Raw genomic sequence first — 11,079 nt, forward strand, 5'->3', positions numbered from 1 at the left:
TACAGAGTCGTATTTTTCATGCTCGAAAACATTGAGTGTAAATTCAAAGTACTACAAGGTTTAAAGCCAAAATGACCAGTACTAGTTATAGAAAATACAAGTGTATACTCTACCATTGAACAAATGTGGCTGGTTTTATGTTTAAATTTCTGAAAGGTAAATATATAAATTTTTAATAGCACGCATCTCAAATTGATCAAATCAGTTTTAGTTTAATATTAAAGGGTGAGGGTGTGTACTGTACTGTAGGTGTGTGCGTGTGTGTGTGTGCGTGTGTGTGTGTGTGCGTGTGTGTGTGTGTGTGTGTCTAAATCCGTCACAACTATGTGTGCCTACATGGCTGCCAATAAAGTAGTTAAGCTGGGCACTTTTGCAACTGCGCTCACTTTTCATACCAGGCAGACTGGGTTACTGCAGAGGCACCTTGAGCTCCTCAGAGTCCAGCAGGGCAGCACAGATTTTTACATTCAGGGCCTCTTTCTGTCAGCCAGCTTCAGTCCCAGAACCAGTACCAGGACCAGAACCAGAACCAGAACCATGGCGCAACCCGTTAAAACCGACCCCACTAAGATGGGTGAGGGTCGGGCGATTGCAGTGCTGACTTCTGGAGGCGATGCTCAGGGTAAGTGCAGGCTTTCCAGAATGCACAATTGTGCAAAGCAAGGACTTGGAGGATCTGCTTAAGTTAATATTAAAAAAATAATATTTTAATTGCTACTTGTGGTCAGGCTAGTTATTCACTGCTCACACAGGACTATTTTTAATCTGCCATTCACTTCCTAGACTATTTTTGATGCTTCATTAGTAAACAGAAATTATTTTAAACACACTATCATGTTCAAACATTTAATTCTCCTCATCAAATCCCGTATTTTTAAAATAGAAAAAATATGGATTATGCTCTGTGATTTCTCCTAGCTGTCATAAAACTCAGTAAGGTAAAAGGGAGACATGATTTGCCAGAAGGAGGGAGAATAGAAGACGATATTCTGACCTTTAACTTGATGAGAAATATGTCCAAAGTGACCTTTAAAAGGTTTGCCAGTGACCCCACACAGCTGAAGTGTCAGCATGTGAGAGCCTGAGATTTCTCTCTTTGGTTTACCATGTGAACTTCCTCAAATATTGGACACAATCTCAAATGCAAAACCAAAAGTACACATTGATTTCAGCACAACTTTTGTCTTTTAATATGCATTTTTTTGTTAAATAATCCTCATTTCTTTCAAGGAATGCAACAATTACAACAGCTAATTTTAGAAGCATGACCTTTCCTTCCTCTGTGTACATTAGTGAGGGAGGTCATGAAATCAGTACTGCTCTTTCTTCCTTCCTATACCTCTTTCCTTTTACACTGTAAGAGGATATGCTTTTGGCACCCTTTAAGTTAATCTATCCACAGCCTGTCCTTTAAGTAACCCCTCAAACAGACGACCGCATTGAGGTACACACTGTCTTGTTGTGGTATTAACTGCCTTGTCGCACTTGTGGCTTTCATCTGATGTTTCGCATTCACAAGTTTTTCATAGGAGCCCAATATAACATTTCTGAAATTATTCAAGACTTGAGTGTCTCAACATTGACACTAAGAAAACTCACAACTTAACATACAAGCTGAAAGAAAATTGTAAAGGTTGTGATTTAAAGGTGAAATTAAAGTTTGCACATAATGACAGGGTGTTTTTTTATCAAGTGGGTTACATGGGGATGATACACACTAATGGACAGTCTATTTAAAAATGATAGTAAGAGGAATCCAAATTTACAGTGCAACAGTCTTCAAACCTCTTAAACTTGGAAAGGAAAATGTGTTTTGTCTGGGTTTCACCAACACACAGTTGTGGAACAGTTTAAAAGTTGTTCCCCATACAACATATGGGGAAGAACTAACAAAGCACATCATCCTGAACGCTTCCTCTCCTTGGTCAAGAATAGTAGTAGCATCATCATTCTGGGAATACTTTCCTTAATACAAGCAGGGAAGCTAGTCAGAGTTTAAGAAATAAAAACATGTTAGAAGTTGCAAAAAACTTGAGACTGGAGCAGAGGTTCTTCTTCAAGAACAACAAGCATCCAGCTAGAGTTACAATTGAGTAGTTTAGGTGTTGAAATGGCCCAGTCAAAGTTCAGACCCAAATCCAACCAAGAATTATGAAACAAAGTTGAAAATTGATGTTCACAGATGCTCTCCATCTAATCGGACTGAACTTGAGCTGTTTTGCATAAAAGAATGGGCAAACTGGTAGAGATACCACATATGAGCTGAATCCTTTTACAAAACACTGTGCATATTGAATCCTCCCAAAATAATTCAATGTCCCAAAATTTACAAAAAAAAAAAGTAAGTCCAGTTATGAGGATGTTGCAAATCAAGATCCACACTCTGTTCATGCAGGAATGAATGCGGCAGTGAGAGCCACCGTTCGAGTGGGGCTGTACACTGGAGCCAAGGTGTACTTTGTCCATGAGGTTGGTACCACTTTTATACATTACTGTAGCAAATTAGATAACCTGTACGAATTAAAATAGATAAATAATCAATTATTATAAGGGTACTACTTTTCTGAAAACAGAGAAAAACAATCAAGTTTTTCAATGTATTATTATTCAACAGCATCACTTCAGTTGTTCAATCTTTAATACAGGAATGTTAGTAGGACTAAAGCAGCAGCGAAAATAAAAGAATATGACAAACATGAAGTTGCTTCACTGCAAGTAATATTTTTAAAGGGGTAATTTTCTGTTGTACGGTGACACCATGTTGTTACCAGGGTTACCAGGGCCTGGTTGACGGGGGAGACAATATCCGCCCAGCTACCTGGGAAAGTGTGTCAATGATGCTGCAGCTGGTGAGTACGAACACACACAGGCAATGATAATATGTGCACTATATATAGTCTCTCACATGTACTAGCAGTACATGTGAGAGACTCTCTATGGTGCAGCGCTGAAGGTCAAATAGTCAGTTAAATGCCAAGGTTCATTAGAAAGCAACACTTCAGCGACATGTGTGAAGGTTTCAAATTCTACCACCCAAGCTGTGTCCTTCACGTTTGAGACTGAAATCCTTTCTCCTCGTCGGACATCAGGGTGGGACCGTGATCGGTAGCGCCCGCTGTCAAGACTTCCGCACCAAGGAGGGGCGCACCAAGGCGGCCTGTAACTTAGTCAAGCTGGGCATCACCAACTTGTGCGTTATTGGAGGTGACGGCAGTCTCACAGGTGCCAACCAGTTCAGGACGGAGTGGAAAGACCTGCTGGCTGACCTGGTTAAAGCAGGTGAGATCCACCTTCAAAGAGCTGTACACTGTAAAACATTTGAAGTGATTTTAAGTTTAAAATGAAAGTCCACCTGCTGTCTTGAAAATGCAATTTAAGTCAGAAAGAAAATTCTTTTGGTTTTAACTTAACTAGTTTGAAACGTTGATTTAACAACAAGAAACAAGTGTTTAAAAATTGTTTTTTTTTTAGGTTCATTAATCTTGACTTGTGAGTTTTAACTTAGTGCTGCAATTTAAACCAAATAACTATTTCACAATATGCGAGAAAATACTGTCCTCACCTAGTTAAAGAGCTCACATTTTTCTGTTATTTTCACAGATAATATTACTACTTATATTTTATTATAAGTAGTCATAAAATAACTACTTATTTTACCTTAGAATGATTTAAATTCTTGTTTCAAATTGCATAACCAAAATTTCTGATCTGATAATGAATTTTATTAACCATCAAAATTAATTTTGCTCAGAAACATTTAGCATGAACAGGGCATTATCCTCAAGCTTTACAAACTAAAAAATTGTACTAAAATGACCATTTGTCTGAAAAACACACAAGAATCAGATCAAGAATCAGATGTGTTGCACTCACGGTGCAACACAAGATTATAAAAAGAAGAAGCCGCTAAGCATTCTGGAAAATAGTTCCCACGCCTCTCTTCTTCCTTCATTCAGTTTTTTTAATTGCTAACCTAAAAACTCAAGTTTGTTCAACTCTTTGAGGTTTGACAAAATTAGTAACAAGTTAACACAACTTACGATGTTTGTCTTTCACAAATTCACACATTTAGTTTCAAAATCTAAAACTCGCTAAAGTTACTTGATTAAAAGAGTAGAAGACAGTAGACACAACTAAATGTGGCTCAAATGCTTTACAGTGCACAATGTGAATGCAAAATGTTTAATAAATGATCAGCATAAATATGCTATATAAACATTTTTTTTAAGATATTTGAGTCCGGTTTCAGGAAAAATCACAGCAAATGAAGCAAAGAACTCCTCCCACCTCAACATTGTCGGCATGGTGGGCTCCATCGACAATGACTTCTGTGGAACTGATATGACCATTGGCACTGACAGCGCCCTGCATCGCATTATTGAAATAGTAGATGCCATCACAACCACGGCACAGAGGTAAGCATGTAGGTTTTAAAATGTTCAAAGACAGAAGCAGCAGGTGAAAAGTTTGCAGGCTTTTGACAACAAGTGCTTCTATGTGCAGTCACCAGAGGACCTTCATCTTGGAGGTAATGGGTAGGCACTGTGGGTGAGTACATATTTTATGTGTTTTGGAAGAATTGGAATAAAGTTTCACATAACAACCAAATAACTAACTTTTATGGAAGAGTACTAGCAGCAGTAAAATAAAAAATAAAACAAATTCTGACTTTAATCTCAGAAGAGAAAAGTGTCCCTAAATCCTTCTCTGTAAACATTTTACATGGTAGACCAACACAAGGTTGTGCATAAGTTTGAAGTGGTAGCTGTTCTTTGAAGACCTCAGTTGCCAGAGATCATTTGTGAACAAGCAGCATCATGAAGACCAAGGAACACAGCAGACAGACCAAAGAGAAAACATGGAGACATTTGGGTTGCCTTGAATGCTTCACAGAGTACTGTTCCATCCATCTTTGCAAAATGGAAAAAATATGGCAAACAAAGTCTATAGCAAACAAGGGACGGTTTTTTTTCAAGAAGCCATAATCACAGGAGCAGGGGGAGACCTGCGGTAACTGTGGAGGAGCTTCAGAAATTCGGAATTGCAAGAATCGGTTGACAGGATAAGTAGTATTGGCACAATCCACAAATCTGAGCTCTATAGATGTACGAAAACAAGGAAACATTTGCCACGAGAAAGCCATGAGAAATCCCATTTTCATTTTCCCAGAAGCAGTGAGAGCAACAGCAAACCCGGTGCTCAGATGAGAGCAAAATTAGATATTTTTAAACTGCATGAAAACATTTTGCGTGAAAGAAAAAAAAACACTTCTAGTCACCTTGATCGTACTGGGAACAACGAAGCTGATCAGAGCTGATGGGACGATGGATGAAAGTAAAAACAAGCCAAACCTGGAAGAAAACCTGTGTAAGACTGCCAAAGACTGAAGAGGAGGTTCACCTTCCGGCAGGACAATAATAATAAAAATGCAGTCGGTGCAACAATGGAATTAATTAAATCAAAGCACATTTCTGCACTAAAATCATCTAATTAAAGGATTTTTAAACAAATAATTAGTAAACTCCCTGTTGACGTACAGGCCCATAAATTCTTCAGAATAGGAAGCACCAGAACATGCCTTTCAATTGAAGCAGATGTGTTGATCAGAAAACACCTAGAGAGAAGTAGTTATTCTTCAAAGTTTCCCACATGTACAGTCAGAGTGAAGCTTTAAACAGCTGTTTCTGTGTATTGTAATTCCATGTTGTAATAACATTTTATTGTGTACAGCTACCTTGCCTTGGTGACTGCTCTGGCCTGTGGTGCCGACTGGGTCTTCATCCCAGAGATGCCTCCAGACGAAGGATGGGAGGAACATCTGTGTAGAAGACTTACAGATGTAAAGTTCCTGCTCTTTAGTGTCACATTTATGTTTATCTTGGCTTCTGCCCTAAATCTTTACCTGCCCTATTGCAGCAAAGATGTCGTGGTTCCCGTTTGAATATCATCATTGTTGCAGAGGGAGCAATAGACCGCAAAGGAAAACCAATCACCTGTGACCTAGTCAAACAGGTCAGTGCATCAGAATACTAGAAAATAAGCACAAACTATGCCAGGAAGTTTTCTCATAAGCAATGTCTTTTTCAAGCTGGTGTCAAAGCAGCTGGGCTTCGACACCAGAACCACCATCCTGGGCCACGTACAAAGAGGAGGAACCCCCTCCGCTTTTGACAGGATCCTGGTAATCCCTCAATAAACCAGTTTATCTTAGTAATTGTTATAAGATTTATGGGTTATGTTAGGGCCTCTCTTGTTTTTATTGTAACCCAGGCAAGCAGGATGGGTGTGGAGGCTGTCATGGCTCTGCTGGAAGCCACACCAGATACTCCTGCCTGTGTGGTCAGCCTGTCTGGAAACATGGCTGTCAGGCTGCCTCTTATGGAATGTGTGCAAGTGGTAAGTCAGCATGACGACACATTCACAAACATCAAGCCTGCCAGGTGTTCATGAGGTAAAAACTGTGATTCTGCAGTGACTTGAAAAGACAGTAAATTCAGCTGTTTGTAATTTTGTCACTCTATGTATTTTGTTGGAATTTGTGTTTATGTTATTCAGTGTTAAAACAGTGGTGGCACCATTATTCCCAGTTCATGTTTTTTTTTTTTTTAGAAGGAACAGAAAAGCTGGGAAGGTGGAAAAGAAAATGTTAAAACTTACAAAACCCTTGAGACTGGGATGGAGGTTAATCTTCCAGTAGATCAGCGATCTAAATAAAGTCAGAGCTACAGTGGAATGGTTTAAATCCAAGTACATGCATGTGTTGAAATGGTCCAGTCAAAGTCCAGGCCCAATTTATCTGACAAGGTCTGACAAATGTCTAAACAAACACACACCACAGTTTTCAGATTGTATAATTATCCTTTCATTTCATGTTTAGGCACTACTTTGCATTGGTTTATCACATAAAATTCCAACAAAATACATTAAAGTTTCCCATTGTCACATAGCAAAATATATAAAAGTTCAAATGTTTGATTGACTTAAAATTTTTTGATTAAAACTTATGTATTTGCTTTTCATACCAGACTAAAGATGTCACCACAGCTATGGCTGAAGGACGGTATGACGATGCGGTGAAGCTCAGGGGAAAGTAAGGCCTGCACCTATATTCATTTTAATTTCTGCCCACTGTGTTTGTTTTCAAATGAATGTTCACTTTTGCTTTTCTAATAACAGGAGCTTTGAGAACAACTGGAACACGTATAAAATGCTTGCCCATGTGAGCCCTCCAGAAACAAAGGTTGGAAACTACTCCTTTACAACCACATTTAGGTTTAGTGGAAATTTCCCAAAATTCTGCTGATGAGGGTTAATTTTTATATATATACATATACACATATAATTTCAGAGCAATATCAACATTGCCATACTGAACATCGGCGCTCCATGTGCAGGAATGAATGCTGCAGTACGTGCAGCTGTCAGGATTGGGCTGCTTCAGGGCCACCAGATGCTGGCGGTGCATGAAGGCTTCGATGGCTTGGCACATGGGCTGGTAATGTATTCGATCAGGCTGCAAATGACACATGTTGAGCACTGTCCCTATGAATAAAAATTAACTTTTTTGGCATAATCTTGTTTTACTATCACAATGTAAAACCTGAACTCATAATGGGACAAAATGGTCTGATTGCATGAACAGATTGAGCCAATTGGTTGGTCTGGAGTAGCAGGATGGACTGGAAAGGGTGGTTCCATGCTTGGCACCAAGAGGTGAGCCAGTTCAAGAAGATCTGGGCTTCAATCGATTCTTTAATACTTCATTGAGTACCGGTTGCCTTAATGACAATCTAAATCTGTACTGACATGATGTGATGTTCATTATTTTTGTTATGAAGGACACTGCCTAAGCAGCTTCTGGAGGAGATCAGTCTGAACATCACAAAGTTCAACATCCATGGTATTGTCATTATCGGAGGCTTTGAGGTGAGACACTTTTGACTCTGCTTCAGTTTTAAAATGCTGCAAAGTCCATTTGACTTCAGCAACAAAATCAGTCAAAAGTTTAAAAGGTTAATACATTAAGCATGGACAAGTTTGAAATTGTTGTTGATTTTCTCTTACCTCTACAGGGTCAAAATTCTGTATACAGTTCAGTATAAATTTGTGTCTCTCCAAGTAACCACTGGTTCAATGTCCCTTAGGGAACTGCATGGTTCTTGTGGTCATAAAGTTATGGCTTAATTCTGGCTGGTTCTTATCAGCTCATTCAAACAGCTTTGCTTCTTGACATAGCCCAGCTTTTTTTAAGGACAGTGTACAGTGAGCTCCACCATTTGAGATGAGAAAAGATGTCAAATATCCACCTGAAATTGGTGCTAACAAAATGCGTGTTGTTGCTCCACAAATTGCTGTGGGATATTTAACCAAATAATCAGTGAGGATGTATATGTCATGTTTGGACCTATTTGTATAAGTTTACCATATTTGGGCTGCAAGAATTCACATGTTTTAAACTCACTGCAGATGTGCAGTCATTCCACAATGAGAAAGGAATGTTTTAAATGCGTCAGTAAAAGCCCCCAATAAAAATTAAATACTTGCCAATGAGGAGTGTTTGTAAACTCTGATCCTGCAAATGCTTGAAAAAAAGCATGTCCTTTTGAGTTACGGCTTTCCTCCTCACAGGCATTCCTGGGAGGTCTAGAGATGGTGGAAGCTAGAGAGAAGTACGAGGAACTGTGCATTCCCCTCGTCATTGTTCCTGCTACCGTCTCCAATAATGTCCCTGGATCTGACTTCAGCATAGGCGCAGACACAGCCCTCAACACCATAACCATGGTAAACATCTGACTGTGCAGAAACATGAAGTGATCCATAAATAATCAGGTCTTTTTCCCTCATTGTTGTTTCCTGTCACTTGTTCACATTCTGCAGACATGTGACCGGATCAAGCAGTCTGCTGCCGGCACCAAGAGGAGAGTGTTCATTATTGAGACCATGGGGGGATACTGTGGCTACCTGGCAACCATGGCTGGGTTGGCATCTGGAGCAGATGCGGCCTACATTTATGAGGAACCGTTCAACATTCATGACCTCGAGGTCTGTCTGTTTGTCTTCTCATAACCGAAAGATAAAAAGAAACAAAATCATAGCATTCATCAGTGAGAGATGGGCAGATATTTCTGTCAGTCTGATCGATGATTTGTTTGTAGCTGAACGTTGATCATCTGGTGGAAAAGATGAAGACAACAGTGAAGAGAGGGCTAATTCTGAGGTTTGTGGGAAGTAAAACCACTGATTTTTTTCATCCTGCTCACATTCACTGCTTTAGTTGGTGTTTATGTCTTGTCTGAAACTTCTATTTTTGCTTCAGAAATGAGAAGTGCAATGCAAACTACACGACTGATTTCATCTTCAACCTGTATTCGGAGGAGGGGAAGGGTGTGTTTGACTGCAGAAAAAATGTTCTTGGTCATATGCAGCAGGTTTGTTACTCTGTGATTCTCTCTTTGTTGGTCCACTTCTCATAGTTTGGCGCAGCCACGGTGAAAGATACTTTTTTTCTTCTTCTTAGGGTGGAACACCCAGTCCTTTTGATAGGAACTTTGGCACAAAGATGGGAGTCAAGTCTGTTCTTTGGTTGACTGACAAGCTGAAGGAATGCTACAGACATGGTGAGTGTTTGAAAACATAAAACATATGGTGTTCTTGTTTATAATTTTAATAAAGTATGCTGTTTTTGACTCTATAATGACTGTTTATAAATTAAACCTGCAGGTCGCATCTTTGCCAACTCTAAGGACTCAGCCTGTGTGCTGGGAATGAGGAAAAGAACATTGGTGTTCCAGCCTTTGGCAGACCTAAGAACTGAGACTGACATTGAGTAAGAACTTGGAAATTTTACTTACAGTACACTGTATTAAAACCCCTTGGGCTTATCAAATTTTCGATTTTGCAAGCATAAATTACAATATATTTTACTCCAATCTTCCCTAACAGACAATCAGAAAGTAGGAAGTCATTGTAAAGTGGAAGAAATGTATACCTTCTCAATTTTTTTTACAAAGTAAAGCTTGAAAATTGTTGAAAAAATTCTGAACATTTGTTCAACAATTCTAGTTCAGCTACCTTGTTAAAGAAACTTTTGGTTCAATTACAACGGCAATCATTTTGAATTATGAAAACTGAACTTTCTTCACTTTGTTCATTGCCAGTTTGCTCAATTGTAGTCAAATTCAACGAAGAGTTTCAAAGTCTTTGTACAGATTCTCATTTGGATGTTGGTTTTGATTTTGACAGGGCCATGTAACCGTTCCCTAACATATTTCAGTTATAGTCCTTCATTCAAATCCCCCCAAAATAAATCCAAGATTGTGGTTGTAACAGGACAAAATGGAAACAAGTTTTCAAGGATATTTATGTAGCCTTTTAAACATGTTTTCTTTTTTGTCTTTCATGTCCTTTGCAGACACCGCATTCCAAAGATCCAGTGGTGGCTGAGACTGAGGCCCATCTTGAAGATCCTGGCCAAGTACAAGATCAACTTGGACACCTCAGAGAGGACTGCAATGGAACATGTCATCAAGAAGAGAGGCTTAGTTCCTCAGTAGCTTTTTCATGTCACTACTCAAGAGAAATCAGTTCATTGTCTTCTTTTTAAAGCACTTTGTAAACTCTGACTTGAGGATTGTGCAATAATAAAGACATTAACATAAAAATGTTGTTTAACATCTAGTTCTTACAAATCATACTGTCAGAGTTTAAATAAATCGAGTGAAATGCATTTGCTAAATTGTACAAACAGCAGAATTTTAGAAAATATAAATTCTGATTGATTTCTTGTTTCATCCAACATTGTGTGTAACTATATTAGACAGTTTTTGCTTCTATGTTGGTTAGGAATAATAAATGCCTCAATTACAGTGTTCCTAAAGAGATTTTCTGGTTTTCTGATAGTCTGGTTTTGGTGCTAAAAATTGTGTCTCCCCTTTAAGTTTTTTTTTGTTAAATATTAAAATTATAAATTAACCAAGTTGACTCTCTAGTTTTCTTTTATTTATTTTTCTTTTTTTTCTTCTTTTTTTAGAATACCAACATTTTATTATGCATTGTGTGAATTACAAACTTTGGCTTTGA

At 38.6% G+C, this 11,079-nt stretch overlaps 1 protein-coding gene across 1 annotated transcript; it reads left to right on the forward strand.

Moving 5' to 3' along the window:
• The first annotated feature begins 379 nt into the window (after positions 1–379).
• pfkmb (phosphofructokinase, muscle b) lies at positions 380–10,980 on the forward strand. The gene is made up of 22 exons (XM_044122533.1): positions 380–622; positions 2,396–2,469; positions 2,772–2,849; positions 3,090–3,279; positions 4,250–4,415; positions 4,504–4,548; positions 5,731–5,839; positions 5,917–6,012; positions 6,089–6,181; positions 6,271–6,396; positions 7,026–7,090; positions 7,177–7,240; positions 7,349–7,495; positions 7,643–7,713; positions 7,839–7,926; positions 8,629–8,781; positions 8,878–9,042; positions 9,156–9,217; positions 9,317–9,428; positions 9,518–9,617; positions 9,721–9,826; positions 10,412–10,980. Exons 1-22 carry the CDS (start codon positions 538–540, stop codon positions 10,551–10,553), a joined length of 2,337 nt encoding a protein of 778 aa, XP_043978468.1. The 5' UTR covers positions 380–537; the 3' UTR covers positions 10,554–10,980.
• Positions 10,981–11,079: the final 99 nt, after the last annotated feature.

Source organism: Gambusia affinis, linkage group LG07 (assembly GCF_019740435.1).
Source record: "Gambusia affinis linkage group LG07, SWU_Gaff_1.0, whole genome shotgun sequence".
Taxonomy (NCBI): Eukaryota; Metazoa; Chordata; class Actinopteri; order Cyprinodontiformes; family Poeciliidae; genus Gambusia; species Gambusia affinis.

Coding starts and splice junctions, on each gene's coding strand:
- pfkmb (XM_044122533.1), top strand. CDS start 538: ATGGCGCAACCCGTTAAAACCGACCCCACTAAGATGGGTGAGGGTCGG. Junction 623..2,395: donor TTCTGGAGGCGATGCTCAGG/GTAAGTGCAGGC, acceptor CTGTTCATGCAG/GAATGAATGCGGCAGTGAGA. Junction 9,827..10,411: donor AGAACTGAGACTGACATTGA/GTAAGAACTTGG, acceptor TGTCCTTTGCAG/ACACCGCATTCCAAAGATCC.